General features: G+C 45.9%; 1 protein-coding gene across 1 annotated transcript in view; it reads left to right on the top strand.

The window, feature by feature from the left end:
* LOC129345827 (transient receptor potential cation channel subfamily V member 6-like) overlaps positions 1 to 24,461 on the top strand; it is a 186,260-nt gene that overhangs the window by 134,747 nt on the left and 27,052 nt on the right. Inside the window, exons 11-13 of the mRNA XM_055003072.1 lie at positions 1 to 166; positions 706 to 772; positions 9,381 to 9,649. Of these exons, the coding sequence (XP_054859047.1) occupies positions 1 to 166; positions 706 to 772; positions 9,381 to 9,649 (502 nt within the window). The remainder of the gene's footprint in view (positions 167 to 705; positions 773 to 9,380; positions 9,650 to 24,461) is intronic.

The following is a 24,461-nucleotide window of genomic DNA, read 5'->3' as shown; positions in this document are numbered from 1 at the left end:
CATCACGTATGCGTGTATGATCCTGGTGACTATGGTGATGCGTCTCACCAGTACCACTGGAGAAGTGGTCCCGCTGTCCTTTGCTCTGGTGCTTGGCTGGTGCAATGTCATGTACTTTGCACGAGGGTTTCAGATGCTGGGTCCTTTCACCATCATGATCCAAAAAGTAAGTGAAAATCAGTCTCTGAAACAAGTGAGACTCCATTAGAGTGGTCTTACTATCATCAGTCTTCTCAGATCACTCCTCCAGGAAGTTCAAATTCAGAAGATGTGAAACCTGCTCTATTATAGCCACACTGATGTGCAGCACTGCCCCTAAAAATCCAGACAGTTATATTATTATCTGCAATTAGCTTACTCAATGCAGATCTGACTAGCATATGCATATCAAGCACAAGTGGTTTTACCATCAATCGCTTGTACATCTAGTTGCATCCTTAAACATCCACACAACCAACAATAATTGCAAGCCTACTGTCAGTTCGGGAAAGTTATCCACAGCAATGGAGATATGGCTGTTGTATTGGGACCAGAAATCCACCTACAGTCATAACAGCCCTAAACTTAATGCTGCTCCTTCTATGGATACGTGCAGGCCTATTGCCCATTAAATACCTTTTGAACCTCTCAGTCTGCACTGTGCTGTTGATTGCCAGCAGATTCAGGGGACCCAAGAAGACATCTTTTGTTTCTTTATGTATGCAGATGATCTTTGGGGACCTCATGCGCTTCTGCTGGCTAATGGCGGTAGTGATCCTTGGCTTTGCATCTGGTAAGTGATACATGCTAGGCCTTTCTAATCTAAATTAGTTTGTTTGCAACAATAACAACAACAATAATAACATTCGATTTATATTCTGCCCTTCGGGACAATTTAATGCCCACTCAGAGCAGTTTACAAAGTATGTCATTATTATCCCCACAACAACAATCACCCTGTGAGGTGGGTGGGGCTGAAGGAGCTCTGGAAGAGGTGTGACTGACCCAAGGTCACCCGTCTGGCTTCAAGCGGAGGAGTGGGGAATCAAACCTGGTTCTCCAGATTAGAGTCCCGCGCTCTTAACCACCACACCAAACGGCTGACATCTGTTCGTATTTAATATGTCATGCAACTGAACAATGCTGAATTGAGTCATATGAGCCAAGCTTCTAAGCCCAAGAAAAACAACTAGTGACACTGGACAGCTCCATGGTCCCGAAGAACTAGATTCAGATTCTTGCCAGCCCTATCTGCGCCTCATTCCCAGTTGGACAGCAGTTGGTTGAAGGGGAATTTTTATTCAAGGGACAAATGCATACACACACACAAGATTGCATGCAAACACACAAGAGGACTAGGAAAAGCAGTGGTGAAGGTGGAATAGATTTGAGGGATTGCAAGGTGATAATTACCTATCCGTAGAACAGGGAAGTCCACAGAGGGAGAGTTTCAAACACCAGGAGAGCAAGAGGCTTGGAGCAACCTCAGAGGAGCAGCACTTTGGATCCAATAAGTGTGTACAATTTGAATGGGGCCAGGGCACTACCACTCTTATAGCGTAAAACATGCCCTGAGGTGGGGTAATCTACCTAGCTGCTGGAACAAAGACTCCAACAGTCAGTTCCTGGGAGTAACAAAAGGTTTGATTACCTTGATAGGTTTGATTACCTTGGTAGCTGCCAGGGTGTGTGAAAGAGAATACAAAATTTGTCCTGGCACTGCACAAAGGGGCAGTGTGTTAATGAAGTCCACCAGAGCAAAGTTGATGAATTTAGTTGGAGAATGTACCTCCTCAGGAATGAATTATAAATATTTATGAATGCTAGTTGATTTTCTCCTCAATCATGGACAGGAGATCTCATCACAGAAGGAGGGAAAGGAATGTATTAAGTGGGGGTGACTCTGTGAGACCTTTGTTGCGCTGGATTCCTTTAGGGGTTGGGGAGATTGCAAAACTAATCACCACTAGACATGGGCACGAACAGCATTACAAGTGGAAAAAAACAACGAACAGGCCGCTCAGCTGCTTGCGAATGGGCTGTTCGTGATGCGCCATTCCAGCCAAACAGGTGGTCAGTGCAAGCCTCGTTTGCTGTGCTCGGCCGCCGTTCGGGAAGCCAGACACTCAGGCGCCTTCAATCAATTGCCTCGGCAATGGAGGGGGGCGGAGTGCCTGAACTCTGTCTGTACTCCCTGTGTCTCCCCAGACACCCCAATCAAAGCCCAACTTAGCTTGATGGGCAGGTTTTCCTTCCAAGCGTGGAGCTACAAATTGGTAACAATTGGTAACGTGGGAGCAGACACCGGGGGGGAGGGAGGGGGGAGGGGGTATTCTGTGGCCATGGGAACTCCAGTCTCATCCCTGCAAACCCTATTAGGCAGTTCTGACTGCCAACCACAGACCTCCTGCATTTCTCCATGAGACCTCTGCTTATAAAAGGGCACTGCACTCCCAGTTCTGGTTTCACTTTGAGCAAACAGTGGAGTGGGAGAGAGCTGTTACAGCCTTTTGGGAGAGAGACAGGGAGAGTGTATTGGAGCTGGGCTTTTTTCTGTGTGTGGTGGGTGAGATAGGGAGCTATCCCCTTTGGTTCCAGGGCTGCTGCCAGGCCCTGGGGCCAAGCTCAGTGGGCACCTCGGCTGAGGGCTCACCCTGACTATTATTATTATTATCAGTATCAGTGCATGATCTAGTCAGGCTTGTGGGTGTGCTGGGCTAGGGCTCTAGCCCCAGCCCACTGGTTCCAGGGCTGCTGCCAGGCTCTGAGGCCAAGCTGTGTGGGCACCTCGGCTGAGGGTTTGCACTGATTATTATTACTATCTGGTGGTCAGGCTTGTGGGTATGCTGGGCTAGGGCTCTAGCCTCCGCCTCTGGTTCCAGGGCTGCTGCCAGGCCCTGGGGCCAAGCTCAGTGGGCACTTCAGCTGAGGGCTCACGTGTTCTCTCCTTTTCTGACCGCCTTAATTCTAGTTTGGTGGCACAGTGAGTCTTCCTGTTGTGGTGGCCGCCACGGGTGGTCATGGGGTGAAGTGCAAATGCAGTCCTCCTGGTTTACTTATGGAAAGCAGTACTTGGTGTGGCTCGGGGGCAGCAGAGAGTACTCCTGCTCCCCCAGATTAACCTGTGGGGGCTGTGGAGGACGCCAAATAGGTCTTTCCGCTGTGGGGAGAGGATCTCTCTCCACATTTTGAGGAGGGGGGGACGAATCCCTGGAGGAATAGTTTGGGTTTGATGAAACATCCCTCCCGTCCCCATCCCAAACTCTCAGTGGTGTCCCCCCTGCAGTCCACCCCTCACTCCGTCATCTGTGGCCAGCTCCGCAGCACAGCCTGTAATCATTCGTCATCCTTCCCCTGGGACAATTAGTGGTCCACGTTTCAACGCCTCCATATGGAGGCACTTTCGGGCCCTTCCTAATGACTGCCGTGTGGTGTGGTGCAGTGCCTGTGATGTCCTGGTGCGCAGGGGCAAAAACCCAAACCACCTGTCATTGTCAACCCTGACTCGGCACCTGAAGGCGCACCACCCGAGCCTGTGGTCTCTGTCCTCGCCCAGTGAAACAACCGTTGGGAGGAGAAAGGGGGCGACCAGCTCTTCTGAGCAGGGATCAGTGGGAGGGTCACTGGAATCTACCCCAAGCAAGAATCCTTGCCCTGAGGTTGACGCTGGTGGGAGCAGAGTGCTCAGGCAGGCTGCACTCATGGAGGTTGTCCCCTCGCGGTGTGGGACAGTGCCGCTTAGAACGGTGAGGTTGAGGGCTCAGGAGGTGGGCCTTCGCATCTTGGCAGAGACAATTGCCCTACATGTCTTGCCCATATCCATTGTGGAGTGTGTGGGCTTCCACAGGCTACTAAAGCATCTTGCCCTTTGATTCTCCATGCCGTTGCCACTCACCCTTGCCCGTCAAGTCTGGCAGGTATCTCGAATGAGGGCTGGCACATTTGGGTCAGGTTTACCCATGACCACTCCCACTGCTAACAGGCTTCTGAGGCCTTCCTAGGCCTTCCTGGCACAGCCAGATCATCATGACACCTCCTTTGTGCAAAGGCAGGAAAGTGGGTGATGCTGGCAGCAGCCTCCTTTGGGCACTTGCACAACAGCAGGAGCTGTTGCACATGTAGTTGAGCCGCACAGTGGCCCTATCCATTGCAAAAGCCCTCTGAGCAGGGGGGAATGGGTCCCTTATGTCCTTCCCGCAAAGGCAGGAAGGTGGCCGATGTCAGCTGCTGCTGCTGCCCCGTTTCTTTCTCTCCCTCTCTGGAACCACTCTGACCCGTCCAAGCAATGTCTCCTGTCCCGTCCATCCCCTCCTTTCTGCGAAGGCAGGAAGGTGGTTGGTGTCTGGCGGTGCCACCCAAATTGTTATGAGTAGTGCCCATACTGCCTGCACAGGTGAGGTGTTTCAGAGCGATGTGGAACTGCTCTGCCCCCCCCCTCATTTCTCGGGGCTGCTGGTCCCTCTTTCTACCTCTCCCTCTGTGGAACCACTCCGACCCTTATGAACGACCTGTCCTGTCCTGCCCATCCCCTTCTTTCTGCGAAGGCAGGACGGTGGGTCATGTCAGCCGCCGCTTCACGGGGGACTGTCCTGTTACTGCTCCCTCCTTGGTCATGAGGGACAGCTCGGCTGCCATTGCACAGCTGAATGTACTGTATAGGGATACAGCACATTTGCACTACATGGTGGCTCCCCTGTCAATGGGACTGACTGGACCCCTTTGAGCTGGGTGGGAATGTGTCCCACAACTCCCGTCCTTTCCTCAAAGGCAGAAAGGTGGGCAATGGCAGCTGCTGCCACTGCCCTATTTCTTCCTCTCCCTCACTGGGACCCCTCTGACCCCTCCCACCTACCTCTCGCTTGGGAGCTTTCCAGTTCCCAGTCCATACCCCTCCCTCTCAGGTACTGCCACGAGTCCCTTCCCAATCACTTGCACTGCCCCATCCCCTCCTTTCCATGACAGCAGGGAGGTGGTTGATACCAGGAGCTGCTGATTTGGGGTCTTCCTGTCCCCTTCGCAGGATCTTCCAGATGTGGGTCATCGCTGTGCCTGGAACCCCTTGATCCCCCTCTCCCACCCTGACCACTTCATGTTCCCTCTGTCCTCCTCTTCCTCTTTGATACTGCCACAAGTCCCTTCCCCACCACTTGCACTGCCCCATCCCCTCCTTTCCGTGATGGCAGGGAGGTGGTTCATGCCAGGAGCCACTGATTCGGGGTCTTCCCATCCCCCTTGCAGGATCTTCCAGGTGCGGCTCATCGCTGCGGACAGAAGCCCTTGGTCTCCCTCTACCTACCCACCCGGCAGCCGCAGTCATCAACCACCTTGCTGCATAAGTGGATAATTGGTCCACCTCCGACTCGGAGGCCTGGCGGGTGGGCACATGGGGGGTGCTGCCAGCCAGCGGCCAGACCCCTCGCCCCCTGAGGGGAGGTGGCACGCCATTGCCTCCCCGAGCCTGCCAGGCCCGGCAACCGCAGTCATCAACTACCTTGCTGTGCAAGCAGATAATTGGGCTGCCTCCGACCCAGAGACCTGGTGGGCAGGCACATGGGGGTGCCGCTGGCCAGTGGCCAGAGCCCCCTGCCCCCTGAGGGGAGGCAGCCCACCTCCATCTCCCCAAGCCCACCAGGCCCAACGGCTGCAGTCATCAACCACCTTTCTGTGTGAGCAGGTAATCGGTCCGCCTCCGACCCGAAGGCCAGGCAGGCAGGCACATGGGGGGTGCTGCTGGCCAGTAGCCAGACCCCCCACCCCTGAGAGGGGAGGTGGCCCACTTTCAGATCCACCGCACATGGCCAAAGTGAACTGGACTGGAGAGTGTGGCTCCATTTTTATTGAATGGGAGTTTCCTGGGGGTGTTGAATTTGGGAATGTATAACTCTGAGATCCATACTGCAATCTTGACCAAACTTGGGTGATGGCTGGAGAAGAGCCTGCTGCACATTCCCTGTGAATATGGGCTCTCTAAGTGCTAAGGGAGACACTCTGGGGCCGACGAACACTGAACACCAAACACATTCGGTTCCGGTTGGCTGTTCGTGTTCGTCGTCGGGAACGAACACTGAACAGCCTGTTCGGGGTTTTTTCCCTGTTTGTGCCCATGTCTAATCACCAGTAGTCTCATGTGGCATTCCATTCATGCCTGGGTCTCCCAGTCAGGACTCACCAACTGTTAGCTGGAATCCCCCTGGCTGCAATCCAAACTGCCATTTTAAATCCAGGGGTCTTGTGATTTTATATCACAGGTAGTCATATAAAATGGTTATTAGAGATGGCAGAGGCTGGGCCGAATGCTTACAATTCTGTATAAAATGGTTCCATACCTACTGCTTTTTTTTTTACATTGCCTGAACTTTTTTAAAAATAGAATTCTCCACACCTAAGTCTTCTCTCCATATTTAGATACGAAAACTTGAGGGCATCCAATGCAGTTGGTGGATGGTAGATTCAGGCAGAGAAAGGAAATATTTCTTTACACAATGAGTGGTTAAAATGTAGAATTCACTTCTAATGGATATAGTGATGCCACAGGCACAGACCACTTTAAAAGGGGATCAGACAGATTCATGGACAAGAGGCCTCACTGTAGGGTTGCCAGGCCAAACCTTGCAACCAGTGGGAAGGCTGGGGGTGGGGACATGGGGAGGGTGCAGCATCAGCAATGTCAGTGATGTACAAAGGGTAGCTCTAGGAATTGTGAGATAGATCACTATTTTTAATTATATTATTCTCCTCCTGCTGCTCCAAGCAAAGGGGCTTGCTGGTGGGAGCCTCCTGCCATAGCAGGAGGCCTGAGAAGTGTAGTCTATCAGTGATTACTAGCCATGGTGACTAAAGGGAACCTCCACATTCAATAAACCTCTGAAAACCAAGATGGGTAGCCATGTTAGTCTGTCTGTAGCTGTGGAAAAGAGCAAGAGTCCAGTAGCACCTATAAGACTAACAAAATTAGTGGTAGGGTATGAGCTTTCGGGAGCCACAGCTCACTTCTTCAGATACAGCTAGAATGTGAGTCCATCCATCCTGATACCTTGGAGAGTGGAGCGATAACAGAAACTAAATGATAATAGCCAGTGAATTACAAAGGCAGGCATGATTGAATAGGGTGGGGTATGCCAAGAGGTAGTGCGTGTGGAGAAATTAGCATTGGTAATGAGACAGGAAGTCTAGGTCTTGATTCAGTCCCGGTGGATGCACAGTCTTGAACTTCGTTATCAGTTGCAATTCAGTGGTCTATCTTTCTAATCTCCCTTTGAAATTCCTCTGCAGGAGAACTGCTACTTTTAGGTCAGCAACTGAATGTCCTGGGAGGTTAAAATATTCCTAATGTCAGAACTATCTCCATTCATTCTTTATCAAAGGGACAGCCAGTCTGTCCATTGTAGAGAGTGGGGGAGCATTGCGGACATATGATGGTGTCAATCACATTGGAGGATGAGCATGAATATGAACCCGAGACGCTACGGCTGATGTTGTTGTGGCCACTGATGTTCCTTGGATTAATATGAGAGCAAGGTTGGCATCTTGGTTTGTTACAGGCCTTGGTACCAGAGTCCTTGTTAGCGTTAAGTAGTTTATCATTGTGGGTGAGTAGTTGTTTCAGGTTAGCAGGCTGTCTGGAAGCAAGAGAAGGTCAGCCTCCCCAGTGCCGGTGTGAGGAAAGTGTCGTAATCCAGCATAGGTTGTAGATTAGACTGGTTTGAGTTGTGGGTGGTAGGTGACCAGCAATGGTGTTCTGTTGTTATTTTCTTTAGGTTTGTCTTGCAGTAAGCTGACCCTGGGTGTCATTCTGGCCTTCCCAATCATCTTTCTCACTATATCGGGGGGGGGGGGTGTTCCTGTAATTGCAAAAATATCTGTTCCAGATTCAAAAATGTCTGTTGCAGATCCTGCGGAAACCTACAACAGAAAGAGAGACAAAATCTTTCGACTATTGAACTGTTTTGTGGAAGTATGACCATATGTGCATATGCATGAGTATGAACTGAAATTTGTAATGGAGCTGTTTTTGATACTGAATGAGGGTTACTACTGTTGGAATTAGTGGCAGATTCTTTGATAGGCATCTATGAGCAGGATTGTCGTTTGTGTAGTTTTAGGAAGACTCTGTGAGATGGTGTGTAACTTATTTATTCACATACTGCACTAGTCACTTTAAATATATTTTTATGATTTAATACATTGTGATTTACTGTAATTTCCTCCAGTCCAGGAGGGTCCTGTTTTTGTTTTTGTTTTTGCTGTAGTATATTAAATACAACAGGGTGGATTCAATCACCCTCCCAGAAGTCTCTCCAGTCTAAGGTGCCATGGTCCAACTTGAGTGGCTTTTCCTCCAACAGAACAACCACAAGTTGGAGGAAGGCGCCTTAGATTAAAGGACGGCTTCAAACTCGAGCCAAAAGGAAAGGCGAAGGTGCGTTTCATTTAATAAAGGAATGCCCTTGCTTAAGGGTAGGGATTGGAGGCCTCCTGCCGTCCTGCCCTTTACCAAGTAACATTAGCAAGAACGCACACGCACACACACACCCAATAGAAGTCTAGGTCCCTGTTTTGGGACACTTAAAAATCTGAATTTCAAGAACAAAAGGTGACAGAAGGAAAAGTGGCATTAAAACCATAGAATGATGGTTCCCAACATTTGCTACAACACGAGATTGTTTGTTTGATTTTTCAACACTGTTTTTCCCCAAATGCAACTGAAGGTAAAGATTACCTTCACTCTGTGTGGGATATCAGTGGGGGAGCCTTCAGAATTCTTAACAAGACAAGCTTTTTCAATCCCTGACTCTGTTCCACTGAAGTCAGGGATTATGCATAGTGTCACCCTGAACTGGGTTCAGAGGGTGGGTTCCTTTGAGGACAGATAAGAAGGGAGGGAGGGAGGGAGATGCCACCATATACATGTTTTGGAAGGGAATGCCAGATATAGAAGACAATTTGTTTTAAGATAGGAGTGAGGCCATGCAACAGTGAGGCCTTACCATAATACCCAAAATGGTTACTTTTGTCACATGCAGGTGGGCTGAATGCCCTTTTACCTAGCATCAGTGTTGTACTGAGAGCCAGTTTGGTGTAGTGGTTAAGAGTGCGGAACTCTAATCTAGAGAGCCAGGTTTGATTCCCTGCTCCTCCACTTGAAGCCAGCTGGGTGACCTTGGGCTAGTCACAGTTCTCTGGAGCTCTCTCAGCCCCACCCACCTCACAGGGTGATTGTTGTGGGGATAATAGCATGCTTTGTAAAGCACTCTGAGTGGGCATTAAGTTGTCCTGAAGGGTGGAATATAAATCAAATGTTGTTATTACTACTACTACTACTACTACTACTACTACTACTACTACAGAGGTCATTATTCATGTAAGAAATGGTTTTCTCTGTCTTTTCCACCCTTTGCCAGCTTTTTATATCATCTTCCAAACGGAAGATCCTGATGAGCTGGGCCACTTCTACAACTACCCCATGGCACTCTTCAGCACTTTTGAGCTCTTCCTCACCATCATAGATGGACCAGCCAACTATGAAGTGGACCTGCCCTTCATGTATGGGATCACCTACTCCGCCTTTGCTGTCATTGCCACCCTCCTGATGCTTAACCTGCTGATTGCCATGATGGGTGATACGCATTGGCGTGTGGCCCATGAACGGGATGAGCTTTGGAGAGCTCAGGTGAGTCCAGTTGGTCTTAGTCCCAAGTAAGCATGCAACTAAACACTGCCACTCATCCTGGTTTAAATATAGACCTAGCTTTCCTATCTCACTATAATTTCTAATAGCTCAACAGGTCTTGCTTTAATTGGGTCTTCTTAACATGTTGTGTCTTACTATAACTTACAAATGTCGGTTTTGTTTTCCTCCTTCTTCAAGCTACTGCATCCTCAATTAGTTGTTGTTTATTTTATACTTTTTTGTTTATAGGCACCGCATGGGAGAGAGACTAGAGCTGAGTAACATTTCTGGTCCTTTACACAGAGAACCGTGCCTGAAAGATTTATGATAGAATTCATACTAAACCTCTCTCTGTCCCCAACTTTTTCCTTCCCCCTCTCCTCTTCTGTAATTTCCCCCATGCAAATGTGAAATGTGATTTCTTCTTCCTAGCATCTGAAGAAGTGAGGTCTGACTCACAAAAGTTCATGCTAGAATAAATACTGTTATAAATTGTCATTGGACTTCTGCAAAACTTTAGACTATTATTTGCTGGGTCCTGCAATCAGGTGAGGGGAAGCATAAGACCATGAAGTCGAGGGGCTGATGTCCACCACTGGCCCAAGCAACACAGTAGGGGCTCTGTACGCTTCTCCCAAGGAGCTCTGGCTACTCATGAGGCTCTGAGAGGGAATAGGATGACTACTTAACATGCAAGGGGAGAATATCTGGGTGGGGACCTCCAAGTAGGAAAAAGGGAAACAGGAAGAGGATGTGGCTTGAGATCCAAAAGTTAACAGCCAAGGAGGAAACCTGAGGCTCTACTGTGGTTGCCAAGTCTCCACAGCAACTGGTGAGGGAGGGAGGTGGTACCAGTGCTCTTTTCTTCCAGCCTCTGTGTGATGGTGTCACTTCTGGAAGTGAAGTCATCATGTTGGCTGTGGGAGTGCTCCTACACTTTGAGCAAAGCCAATTCTTTGAGACTCAACCTGTTTGGGGTCAAAGTCACCCCATGCTAAGTATAGGAGCACTCATGCGGCCAGTGCAATGCCACGTTGTTGTGCCCTGCCAGGAGTGTAGCAGAATAGGAAATACTGATTAAGCCAGGTGGAGCCAGGTAGTAGGAAAGTAGTAATACCCACTCTCTGTATCTCCTCAGTTGGGGCCTGTGCAGAAGGATAGAAGGCTGATACAGGAAGAGCTGTGTAAATATGTTATTACCATAAAGTTTACAGTTCATTCAAAGACTCAGTGTGTTTAATATAAAGAGAGACAACACACTTTGAAACAGGGAGCACGTCCACCATGTGTACCTGGCATGCTTTCCAGTGGCAGCTGATCATTGGGAGGCTTGCCACCACCCACTGATCACTGGTAATTGGCAGGCACCGGGACAAGTCACTGGGAGTTTGCCCACCATCAGCATACATCTGGGAATGCGAGGCTCTGCATTAAATAAAATGGAGAATAAGGAAGGAGATGCCGCTTCATCGGTATTAGAATAGGTAGTTATCCTGACCAAAACAGGGTGTTGCAACAAAGACTGCACCTAGTAAGCAAGGAACTAGACATGCAGCTTCTGGTCAGAGGTCAGAGAGCTGAGGGAGGAGTTATAGTTGCAGCCGGTTTGTTCCAGAGTTGATTGCAATGAAGCCTCAGTCAGCTGTTTTCTGCAAACGCACCATCAGAACTTGGTGTCAGAATGTGAGTAGTTTTCTGAAAAAGAGGAAGTAGCTCAAGAAGCACAACTTTCAAGAAGTGTCATGTCCTCCCAGAGGAACAAGCAGATATTTCAGCCATGGCAACCAGCCTAATTCCAGTTCTCGGACCTATGGACATGAAAGGTGATGTTTTCAATGAAAAGAAATCCTGCTCTCCGTTGGGATTATATATTTATATATTTAGTTTGGTTTAGTTTAGTAACTTAGCAGAGTAGTAGTAGTAGTTTATTTTCCATGGTCAATGACCAGCAATTTACAAAAACACCAATAAAAGGTACCACAGAAGAAAATAAAACATCAATAAAACCATTCACAATACCTGGGTAAAATCATTCATGATACAATAGTTTAAACTTTAAAATTCTCAGTGGTACAATAAAATCATTCACTTAGACACTAAGGATTTCCTGATCCTTGAAGCAATCCAACCAAATCTGGCCACCTGAAATGTGATCTTAGGATGTCTATCTGAAAAGAAACCCCTCAGAGTGCATATCCTTTGGCTACGGGTAAGGGGCAAAGTTGAAAAAAGAGGAAGAGATTTGCGAAGATTGTTATACACCTTGCAATCAAATATAATGTGTTCGGGTGGTGCTCGGGGGAGATCTATCGCCCCGTCACCCTTTGGTGTGCGGGGTTCCCCAAGGGGCGATACTCTTCCCGATGTTATTTAACATCTATATGCGCCCCCTCGCCCAGTTGGTGCAGAGGTTTGGGCTGGGTTGTCATCAATACGCGGATGACACCCAACTCTTTCTGTTGATGGACGGCTGGCCAGACACGGTCCCAGACAATCTGGCCAGAGCTTTGGAGGCTGTGACGGCATGGTTGAAACAGAGCAGGCTGAAATTGAACCCAGTGAAGAAGGAGGTCCTACAGCTGGGATGGGGGCTGCCAGATGTTGGGATCCAGCTCCCTGCCCTGGATGGGACACCACTGGCAACTTTGCCAGTGGTAAAGAGTCTGGGTGTGCTCCTGGATGCCTCCCTATCGATGGAGGCCCAGGTCACGGCAGTTGCCAAGTCTGCATTTTTCCATCTTCATCAGATCAGGCAACTTGCCCCCTACCTGACGCCCCAGGACCTGGCTACAGTGATCCATGCAACGGTCACCTCCAGGCTAGATTACTGTAACTCACTCTATGCTGGGCTACCCCTGGGCCTGATCCGGAAACTACAACTGGTCCAGAATGCGGTGGCACGGGTCCTGACTGGTATACCTCACCAGTCACACATCACACCTGTCCTGCGCCAGCTGCACTGGCTTCCGGTTGAATTCCGAATCAGGTTCAAAGTGTTGGTTCTTACCTTTAAAGCCCTGAGTGGGTTGGGACCGGCATATCTTCGGGACCGCCTCTTCCTGTACGTTCCCCGGAGATCGCTCCGATCAGCGAATAAATATTTACTTGTGGTCCCCGGCCCTAAGGAAGCCAGCCTCGCTTCAACCAGGGCCAGGGCCTTTTCAGTCCTGGCACCAGCCTGGTGGAACGCTCTGTCAATGGAAACCCGGGCCCAGTGGGACATATTATCGTTCCGCCGGGCCTGTAAGACAGAGCTGTTCCGCCAGGCGTTTGGTGATTGAAGGGGGCGGTGCCATGTCGGCCTCCCACCTTTGGGGTGGGGAAGGTTCTCCCCACCACTGCACCTTGTTAATTTGTTTTATTATTTGTATATTGATTTTAGTTTTTGTTTTTATCGATTTTAACTGTTCACTGCCCAGAGCCCCTGGGGATGGGCGGTATATAAATTGAATAAATAAATAAATAAAAATAAATAATGATTCTATCCCTTCCTCACAGCAGGGACAAATCCTTTCCTCATAAGTGATTTTTTAAAACTTCCCTTCAAGGACAGCAGAGGGAAAACCATCCAGTCACATTAGTGTGAAAATTCGTCTGTACTCCTGATTTGATAGGTTGAGGAGATAAGGCATAGGTGTTACCTTATTGGGGGGCTCCAAAAGATCTCGCCATTTCTCTATTCTGATTATATCATGTTGCCTTGCAATATCTAATATCCTCTGTTTTACTATATCTTTAGCTTTTTCGTAACCCATAGGGCACAGGTATTGTTTAGAAAGACCGTATGAAAGTAACTTCTTATCCAGCGCCCTGAGCCATGGGGGGGGGGGGCAAAGGGATCCAATATTATTAGACTTGTGAGCCCTTTGGGACAGAAAACTAATTTTAGCCAGTACAGGGTTACTGCAATCCACAATCTTGCCTCTACTGCAGTCATGCCAGTTTCAATTCTGATAAGTGCATTTGGGACACCATGGGGCACTTGTAAGATTGTTCTCAGGAATTTAGATTGAACTGTGTCCAGCTTCTTTAAATTTGAGGTGACATTTATTGGAGCTCCATAGGTAAGCTGAGAGAGGGATTTAGCCTTGAATAGTCTGAGGGCCGTAGTCAGGCATTTACCTCCTTTATACCAATAGAATTTTTGAATTGCCCCTGAGCTTCTTTTGGCATCTAAGATGACAGAATTTATATTAGCCATTCTTTGGCTATTAGCCTGGAAAAAGACACCTAAGTACTTGAAATATGAAAGTTGTTCTATAGGAATGGAATTTAAAGACCAGTGACAAATTTGGGGGGGTCTTGTTTTTTGCAAAGGCCATAACTTTTGTTTTGGAATAGTTGACCTCTAAGTTGTTTTGTTGACAGTATTGGGCAAAAGAGCCCATAGCTCTCTTAAGACCAACTGGAGTCCTTGAGAGCAGAACAGCATCGTCAGCATAAAGAAGCACCCCTATGTGTTTGTTGCCTAACCTAGGGGGGTGGAACTCAGGTCTATTTATGTGTGTAACCAAATCATTGGTGTAAAAATTGAAAAGGAGGGGAGCAAGACGGCATCCTTGTTTGACCCCCCTGTTGGTTCTGATGGAGTCTTTAAGGTGACCTTGGGAGGTGCACTTGACCCTTATGGATGTATGATTGTACAGAGCCTGAATTAGAAACAGTAAACGTTAGTCAATGCTTGTGGACCTTAGATTATCCCATAATATATCTCTTGAAACTGAATCAAAAGCTGATTTCAGGTCCAGAAAGGCAGCAAAGAGTGACACACTTGAGTTGGAAGAGTACTTTGCAATCAGATGGTCTAGCAACATACACTGATCTAAGGTGGAGCGGCCCTCCCTGAAACCAGCCTGTTCTTCTGCTAAATAAGATTCCTCTTCCAGCCAATCTCTAAATTTCCATAAAAGATGTCTTGCATAGAGTTTGCTAACTATACTAAGCAAACTGATTGGCCTATAGTTATTCGGGTCATCTTTGTTACCTTTTTTGTACAAAAGGATTATGACAGCAACCCCCCAGTCCTTAGGGATTTTCCCAGATTGATCAATTTGAGTGAATAGTGAGGCCAAGACAGGAGCCCACCATACTGCATTCTGTTTTATCAGCTCCGGGAGGATTAGATCTATGCCAGGGGCCTTCCCGGACTTCAAAGTACGGATAAGCTGTAGCGCCTCCTTGGGCTTCACTGGAGGCCAAGATGGTAGGCTATTCAAATCATCAGAAATAGATTTTTTGGTAATTGTGTCCCCATATAGGCTTTTATAGTAGTTCTCCCAAGTGCCAGGTAAGATGGAGTTATTTATTATAGTTGGAGGACTGCCTGGAAGATCTGAAACCAGTCTCCAAAATAAGGCTGAGTTCTTCTCCTTTACTGCCTTTCTGAGTTCTTCCCAGGCTGACTGGATCGCTTCCTGTTTCTTCCTCCTAATAAGGGACTTGTACTGGGCTTTTTGCCATTTCAGAGCCAGCAGGGATACTGCCTCTGAATTGGCCCCATATCTGGCGTAGTTCATATTAAGGGATTTCTTTGCATTTATGCACTCTTTATCAAACCAAGATCTATGGTTGTCTGGTCCAGGCCCTGGGGGCCCAGCTCTGGAAGATTGCAAAACCCTTTGGAGCTCCTCCAGGATCAGTTCGTATTCTCCAAGGCAGGAATCTATATTATCTGCTGCCACTAGTCTGTAAGAAATGGCTTTTGTTGCCTCTGATTGCAGGGTTTTGGCCAGAGTTTTTTCCAATAAGGGTTTCCATCTGGGCCAACAATATTTGACACTTTCTGTGGTGCCAACATAGGGGTCAGTGGGTCTAGCCACACAGAAATCAGCCTTTTGCATGTCTATTTTCAGCACAAGGGGGAGATGATCACTGTCACAGAATGGAGCCACCTCAAAAGACTCTATGTATTGGACCATATCTTCAGACACCATAATATAGTCGATAGTGCTCATCCTAATGCCTGACCAGTATGTGAACTCAGCGGGGTAGTCATTTGGGAGGGCCCCATTCAGTACAAAGAGATTTGTTCTGCTTATTATTTGACTTAACAGTTGACCTGCAAAATTAACCTTTAAGTCCTTTGAGAGCCTTTTTAAAAGTAGAGCTGTACCATTAACTTTAGGTGGGCTGTAACTGCTCTCATTATGTGAGCTATGATGCTCAGAACCGATCCAAGCATTGAAATCACCTCCCACAATAACGTGAGCTGCAGGATAAGTCGATATTAAATGCTGTAAATAAGATTCAAACCCAAGCAGAATTGCCTGGGTTTGCTCTTTTGTTCTAGCAGGGGGTGAGTAGACATTAACAATTAGCAAGTACATATCCTGAAACTGAAGTAGCAGAGCCATCGCAAACTGCTCAGAATGTGGGAGCTCCACTATCGTTGTTTTCAATGAGGTGGAGATTAAAATGCAGAGCCCACCTTTGGCTCTCCCATGTGGGAGAGCCTCAGCTGGTAAAACAAATGGTTTATAGCCATTCAGTGAGAGCTCCTCTGTACACCAAGTTTCCTGCCCAAAGAATATATCAGATTTGCGAATAAAATCAATTGCACTGCCCCCCCTCATTCTACACCGCCACCCCCTTAGATTCCATGAGAATAATAAGAGGCCTTGCCTATCGGTAGGCAAACCCTGTACCTTGTAAAGGGCTTTTTTATCTACCTGGCTACTAATGGGTGTGCCCTGTACATTGTAGGGGACTGGATAATTTAGTCATGCTACTGGCAATAATGTGTCCCAAACCCCCTCCTTATCCAGAAAGATGCACCCATTGTTTCTGGTCGTCACCATTGGTGGAGAAGCCTTGGGAATCTCAGGCTTGTTGTTCGCTACTGAGGTCTGGTGCTCTCCTAGGTTGGCCTCCTGTTGACTCACAGTTGGTTCTATCTCGAGAGGGATCTCCCTGCCAACTGGTATTTCAGATGTTAAGAAGAAATTGTCCGGTAGAACAGTTGTTACAGAGTTCCTTTTGCCCAATGTGGTTGCCAGAACAACTTGTGACGGCAAGGGAGCTTTTGTTTTCAACAATTTCATTCTCAGGTCCTCCAACCTATTTGTGATCTTCAGTTGGGCCTCTTGAGAGAGGCTTTTGAAGGAGCTTATGAGGTCTGTTTCTATTGAGTTGTCAAGGTGAGAGGACTCAAGTTGGGAGACCTCTGCTTCAGGCAGAAGCTGTTCTAATACCTCATCCACTGTGGGTTGTTCAGAAGCCTCGTCAAAACCTCTTGAGACCTGTTGGACCTCCATTGGCCTTTCTTCTGAGGTATTATCTGACAGTTTATGTATTGTTGGCTGCTCAGATTTTGGAAAGAGGGGAGTAATTTCTGTGTTGATAAACACTCTTGTTGGAAAAATCCCCTTAAGCCACAAGCTAGATTTCTGGGCTAAAATCAGTGATGGAAAAATGGAGCTTTCAAATGAAAGCATGACTCTTTGAGACTGGTAAGGAGAGTCTAGTACTGTGGTTGTTGTGGGTTTTTTGGGCTGTATTGCCGTGGTCTTGGCATTGTAGTTCCTGACGTTTCGCCAGCAGCTGTGGCTGGCATCTTCAGAGGTGTAGCACCAAAAGACAGAGATCTCTTTTGGTGCTACACCTCTGAAGATGCCAGCCACAGCTGCTGGCGAAATGTCAGGAACTACAATGCCAAGACCACGGCAATACAGCCCGGAAAACCCACAACAACCATCGTTCTCCGGCCGTGAAAGCCTTCGACAATACATCGAGAGTCTAGTACTTCCACCAAGTTGAGATCCAGGGGTTGTCTTGAGCCTTTAAGCACATCCCTCAAGTGCCTGCTGACCTGACATTTAGATTTCCAGGAAGGTAAAAAGCCTTTATAGGGGCATATTAACAAAAAAACCTTGTGTGGCTGTAAGATTAAGCGATGAGAACTCTGACACTTGGCACTGTTCACATTCAGTAACTTCTGCTGTGGAAAAGAGCAATCTGTAGCTGGGGGAGGAGAGCTCATACAACGTGGCTGGTAATCATTTGAGGCTGGAAACAGTGCTGTTTTTGGCTTGGAGCACTTTTCTTTAACAGTCAAACTTGAGACCACCTGAGCCAGCTTATTGAGAGACTTTTCTATATCTCTCAAGGTCTTAAAGATACGAGCGACCGTTAGAGCAGTAAGTTCCGGGTGGTTGCTTGCAGTCGTAGTGTTCGATTCTTCATTAATCAGCTCTGACGAAGGGAGAGCCAAGCCTCTTTTGTTTGCTTCTTCAGTATATGCTGCTGTTTGTGCTGGGTTGTTGGGAGCCACAGTAAGATTTTCCACAGAGTCAGAAATGTCAATCAGAGGGGCAAACCGATTTGCAGTAGGGATGTTAAAGTTTATGGGCTCCTTAGAAGCAAAATAGTCCTCAATTCTTTTCTGCTTGCAAGCAGGGGGTGAGATTAAGTCTTCTGTGTCCTGCGTTCACTTTGTTCCCATTGCTCAACCTTAGAGTATTTGTAACAGGAGCTGTTAGCTACCCAATTAAGGGTTAACCTTTATAGTCCAGAGTTTACAACTTCTTATTTTGACTAACAACCACACTGATAAATAAAGCGTTGAGAAAGCGTTGGGAAGGCAGGTGGCTGTTTTAGGTAATTGATGGGTTGCTTACTTGAAATTAAGCCAGTGGCAGCTTAATTGGCTTGGTGTTCCTAGCTCTTCACCCCGGGAAGGCTTCAAGATAAGAACTTTTCTAGCTCTCGAGTTGAGAGACCTTCTGCAGTATGCTGTGGTGAATCGGATAGCCAAGTAGGAGGCAGGATAAGAAGCAGGTTAGATAAGATAAAACAAAGCAAAATAAAATCAACTTGTGGAGTGAAGCAGCCGCCGTGGCTTCTATCTTGACGCCATCTTGGATCCTTATCAGAGTAACATAGCAGAGCAATTTAGTCAGAAGCATTTAAACCCTTACAAACGTGCATTAATTAATCCTCAGACAAAATTCATAGAAAGATAGAACTTACAGTTTATTGTAGCAGATTTCTCCATAGCAATATCTTCTGGTAATAATAAGGGAAAGATCCTCTTCTAAAGAGTTACATTCTCTAGTCTAATACCACGGCCTGAAATTAGGCAGCGAGGTTGTAGGTGCGGGTTTGTGGACAAAGAGAAGGGCTCCATAAGGATCATGGTGGCTTTACATCTTTTCTCTTGGAAGAGCATGAGGGAAGGTGTGAAATCTCCCAAGAGGCACAGAGGCAAGAGAGGAGGAGTCAGTAGGCGTTCCCACCTTAGACAAGAGAGTGACAGATTGCTAGACTTAGACATTACATTCAAAGAGACATGCAGCACCCCCCAGTGTCCAAAGGCAGGCTGAGTCACCTATTCCAACACTCTCAAGTCATAGTTGACTTATGGGCACCCCTGGTGGGGTTTTCATGGCAAAATGTTTTCAATAACTTGGAATTTTTCATGGCACAGTGGGAGAATTATGAAATTGCAGCAGAATTAGATGGCAAGGACAAAAAAGTCAGGCTTGCAGCTTTATTGTCTGTGATGGGGAGGGAATATGTTACTTACTTCAGCATCATCTAGGTATACCATCAGCAGACAGTGAATATGCCTCCAAATTATTACAAGCATGGCAAAGACATTTTGAACGTGTCAGAGATGTAATCTATGAAAGATATCTCTTTAACAAACATGTCCAAGTCGTTGTGGTGTCCATGTCCATGTCACTTGCTATATGATTGTTATGGATTGATACAAGGAACATTGTTGGCAGTCACTTTTAGAGCAACCGGTACAAGGGTGATTTTCCATCTTTAATTGTGCCCAGAGGAAGTGTGCAATACACGAAACGGGAATTGTGGCACATTCTTGAATAATATTATCATATTGTCGAAGGCTTTCACGGCCGGAGAACGATGGTTGTTGGGGGTTTTCCGGGCTGTATTGCCGTGGTCTTGGTCTTGGCATTGTAGTTCCTGACGTTTCGCCAGCATCTGTGGCTGGCATCTTCAGAGGTGTAGCACCAAAAGACAGAGAGATCAAAAGACACTGAGAGATCTCTGTCTTTTGGTGCTACACCTCTGAAGATGCCAGCCACAGATGCTGGCGAAACGTCAGGAACTACAATGCCAAGACCACAGCAATACAGCCCGGAAAACCCCCAACAACCATCAATATTATCATAGTTTGGATTGGACTGGAATCACCTTTTCTTCAACTCTGTGACTTTTAGGAGTGAGCCCATTGCGGCGTTACAGCTCAGCTGGATACAAGTGTTCACCACAACGACTTGGACATAGAAATAGGACTTTGATTAATTGTATTTGTATTTATTGTATTTATTAGAATCGCATATTTATTAAGACACTTTTTGCACTTTTGCACTTTGCACTTATATAAAAAAGAACATTTTACTACCCAATTGCTGATTAACGGTTCATTCCCGGACTTGTTGTTGCTAGCTATCACTATCCGGGCTTTTCCCTGTCGGTTTGGGCTGCATTAAATGGCAGATGCATGTGCACATGGCACTTTGCAAGAAGAACTGTTCCCAGACAGATTGGTCATGGGTATAAAAGACAAAGGAACAAAAATGAAAATGATAAGACAACGTACATTAACTCTTTTAGAAGCAATAGATCTATCAATGCAAACACAAGTGATTCACCCATCAGATGCTGCAAGTATGCATTATATACACAAAAGTAAATGCAATATTTTTAAAAAACAATAATTTTGAATTTAAGAACAGTGAAGAGCTCAGCAGATCCCAAAATGAAAGTTGTGGATATTCTAGCATGCAGCATGACTTTAACTATATGTAGCAGTTGTGGAGAAAAAAAAATCATTATGCCAGAGTTTGCAAATGTCCCAAGCTGAGAAAAACTACACACCACTTGAGACAAGTAAACAATGAGGACTAATGCAGTAATTCAGATACTAATATTTTCGAAATGCATGCCATTAATACAGTAACAGTGAAATCTGTTTTCACTTTAAGTGCTAAAACCCCAAGGTGGTTTGTAAAGCTTGTGTTAGCTCTAGAGATGGGCATAAACCAGAAAAATTGCAGTTTGTTGCGGTTTGTGGTTTGTCGCATTTTACAAACCACGAACCATGAACTGGCATGAAATTGCCCAGTTCATGAACCGGTTCGTTAGGTTCGTGAAAATGTCACTTCTGGGGCAGCAGAAGGTCTGCAGAAGCCCCTCCCCCCATTACCTAGGAAACTGATTGATCAGCACCAGGCTGTCTGCAATGATGAACCAAAAAATGAACCAAACGAAAACGTCTAAAATCATAGCAGTTTGTCATGGTTCATCAGAAAATGTGCTCCAATGAACTGCTGGTTCACAAACCAAAAAAACAGCCCAGTTTGTGACTAGCTTTCGTTCGTATATCGGTTCATGCTCGCCTCTAGTTAGCACTTGTAAAGAAACACTGAGGTCCTGTTGCAAGCATGAGATTGAATGCTAATTAGATAATGGTGCAGCTGTAAATGTAATGAGTTACAAGGATTTTTTTTAACATTAGGCAGGATGAGGCACTAAAACTATCACCACCTAAAGTCAAACTGAGACTATATAATGGCACTGTCATCACACCACTATGTCAATCTGTTCTGTCAGCAGGATACCAAGGAAAAAGTACTACCAGGATGTAAATTCTAACCAGAAGCCCATCCTATCAACAGGTACCAGTAAACACATGAAATTTTACACTCAATATACCCAGGGCCGGCACGCCCATTGAGGCCAGGTAGCCGCTGGTCTCAGGCACGGGGTGCTGGAGGGAGCGCTGGAGGAGGCATGGGGGGCAGGAGCGTGCGCCACAAAGCAGCAGCCTCCTATCCCTCCTGCCCCGCGCCGCCACCGCTGCCAGCACAAGCCCCTGACTGGGCGCAGCCACCGCAGGCAGGCATCTGTGGCGGCACAGGCTACCGAGCGGGAGAGCTCAGAGGCCACCCGCCACAGCAATCGGGCCGGTGGCGGCGCGCATGCTCCCGTGATGATGTCACACATGACATCATCACGCAGGCCAGTGTGTGTGCGCGCTTGTGTGCACGTGGGGGGGTGCCCGGCCAGCTGGCCGCAAGCACCACAAACCCTTGCGCCACCCCGAATGTACCACAGACCATCCATGTACTTGACACAAATGCTGATGGATGCTTTGTCAAAGAACAAAAACTTGGCATATCGGAGGAACACATCCTAAAAAATTATAAGGATGTCTTTGAAGGACTTGGATGCCTACCAGGCATGTTGCATCTCCAAGAAAATGAACCCATTCAGCCAGTGCATCATTTACTATGTAGAGTCCCAGTAGCATTAAATGGCAAAATCATAACAGCTGTCAGGCAAATGGGAAAAGGTGGGATCATAGCCAAAGAGACAGAACCGACCAAGTGGAGAAGCAACATGGTAATCATAGAGAAACCTGGTAAACTTTGCATTTACCCAACCCATTTAAACAAGGCACTGCTGAGAGCTCACTATCCATGGCCATCATAGAAGAAATTTTATCTGACCTTTCCAAGGCAGAAATATTCTCAGTGCTAGATGCATTAGAAGTATATATAACTGTATATCTCAAATCATTTTCACTATGACCAACTTCCAAGAAATGGCTAACTAAAGGAGCCTCTAGTACTTTATTTCTAATCCACGATTGATGTTTGAGTAACTGTTAAACTGTTAAACTGTTGTTTAACCCCACATGTGGTGTTTCCAACATATAGGAGTACACATTTTCATTTGATCAAATAAACTACATTTTCAGTATTGCAGTTTGTAAAGGCCCCATGTGTTTTTATATTTAACGCGAGGAACTCTTGTTCACTCATGACCCATATTTTACAATTCCCACAGCTATGATGTCCTTCAGGGAGATTCCTCTGTATTATTATAGGGGTGGCAATTAATTCAGATTTAATCAAAATATCTTTAATATTTCTGGTTCTCCAAAATGCTATAGTGGATGGTTCATGACAACCAGGAATATCCTCTACCAATATTTCAATATAGCCTTTTTTATGGCAAATGCTAAAGGAGTGTAATCCAACACACATTTTATTTTAGATCCTCCTCCAGTCCTGCATGTAACCATGAGATCCTTCCTTTTAGATTGCTCTGCCCTGCGCTGGGCACTAGCTACTATACTAGTGGAATAGCCTCTAAGTTTGAAGTGCTCAGCAAGCTGCCTACTATTATCAACAAAATCCTTTAATTGGGTAGAGTTTCTCTTTAAATGCAAGAATTGACCAAACGGAATATTATTTTTAATATGGTATGGATGGAAGCATCGGTAATGCAAATATGAAATGCAGTCCATCTCTTTCTTAAATGGTCGTACCGCTAAACGATGATCACAACCACGATAGATAGTGAGATCTAAAAAATTAACTTCTTGGGTACTATATTGCCAACTAAAATGTATATGTAGATTTACCCCATCCATCCATCTTTTGCAATATTGAATATTGGAATTTAAGAATTTAGCTTATAGGATTTTCCCAATTAATTATTGTATCTATGAACTAGCACTTTTGTACAGTCTTGGGTGTTTCTTTGTGTGTACAGGTTTCAGAGGCAGTTGATGCTTATGAATATATCTCTTTAAATGATTAAATTATATGCTTCAGAAAATTCCTATTAATTAGATCTATGAATATAAGAGTTTATTGTGCCTTTCTTAGTTAGTCTTCACAATTATCCTTGTTAATTGCATTTTCTCATAATACTCCGTTTGTTTAATCGTTGTGGCAGCTTGAAAGAGTAGTAAACACCCTTTGTTATCTGATTGGTACAAGAAGATACGGGACATATTTGTAATGGAGAAAATTCTAGATCAACAAAAGCAGATCGAGTCAGACGAAGATATCTCTGATTTTGCTGAAACATGGCAACCTATAATTGATTTTATAGCAAGAAATGAGGCAACATTCCACTTCACCCACCCCAAACAGTTCCTACTTTTATGATGTAGATATATCGTTAGCTGTAGTTCTATCCATGATTGTAAATTTAGAGAGTTTAAAACCAAGGTCTCTGTACTAAGCCTGTACATATGATGGTGGTTTGTTATTGGAGGCTATTAATAAGACTGTGTATATGCTTGAGATAATTCCTTTGTCACTTGCTGGAGGTACTTTTAACAATTTTTCAAAGTCAGTCAAAGGTTTTGACAAACTGGGAGATCTCTGTCTTTTGGTGCTACACCTCTGAAGATGCCAGCCACAGCTGCTGGCAAAACGTCAGGAACTACAATGCCAAGACCACGGCAATACAGCCCGGAAAACCCACAACAACCATCGTTTTGACAAACGTTCTTTAAACATGTTAGCTAAGTTTCTTATTTGAAAGTATTGATACCAATGAATCTGGGAATCTAATTTGGCCTCTAAAACAGACGTATCTAAAACCTTAGTGTTCTGGGTTAAATACATTAACCTGGTACAGTGAGTTTTCCTCCAAAACCTGTAAGCTTATGTCTACAACCCTGGTTCATACCATGACTGACCTATGAAAGTAGAAAGTGGTGATATTGGAGGTGCAAGTTTGGTATGTCAACTATCCCATATTTTAAGTCAATTTAAAAGGGAAGTGTTATCAGCAACAGAGTTTGGACTTTCCTTTGGAAATATTCCAAAATATTACAGGCAAGGTTTTTGGACAAACAAAATTCTGCTCTATGGGTATCCAATGTAAAGTTGGAATTAGATTTAGGATTTTAAATAGACTTGCTAATAGTGATGCATCCTGATATAATTTTAGATCTGGGTAGCCTAGCCCTCCCTGATTCTTAGGCTTACTCAGCATGTTAAAACTAATTCCATTAATGTGGATTCATTAAAAGACT

The sequence above is a fragment of the Eublepharis macularius genome, chromosome 18, assembly GCF_028583425.1.
Source record: "Eublepharis macularius isolate TG4126 chromosome 18, MPM_Emac_v1.0, whole genome shotgun sequence".
Lineage (NCBI taxonomy): Eukaryota > Metazoa > Chordata > Lepidosauria > Squamata > Eublepharidae > Eublepharis > Eublepharis macularius.
Note: the sequence above shows the minus strand (reverse complement) of the source record. Positions and strands in the feature narration are given on the sequence as shown.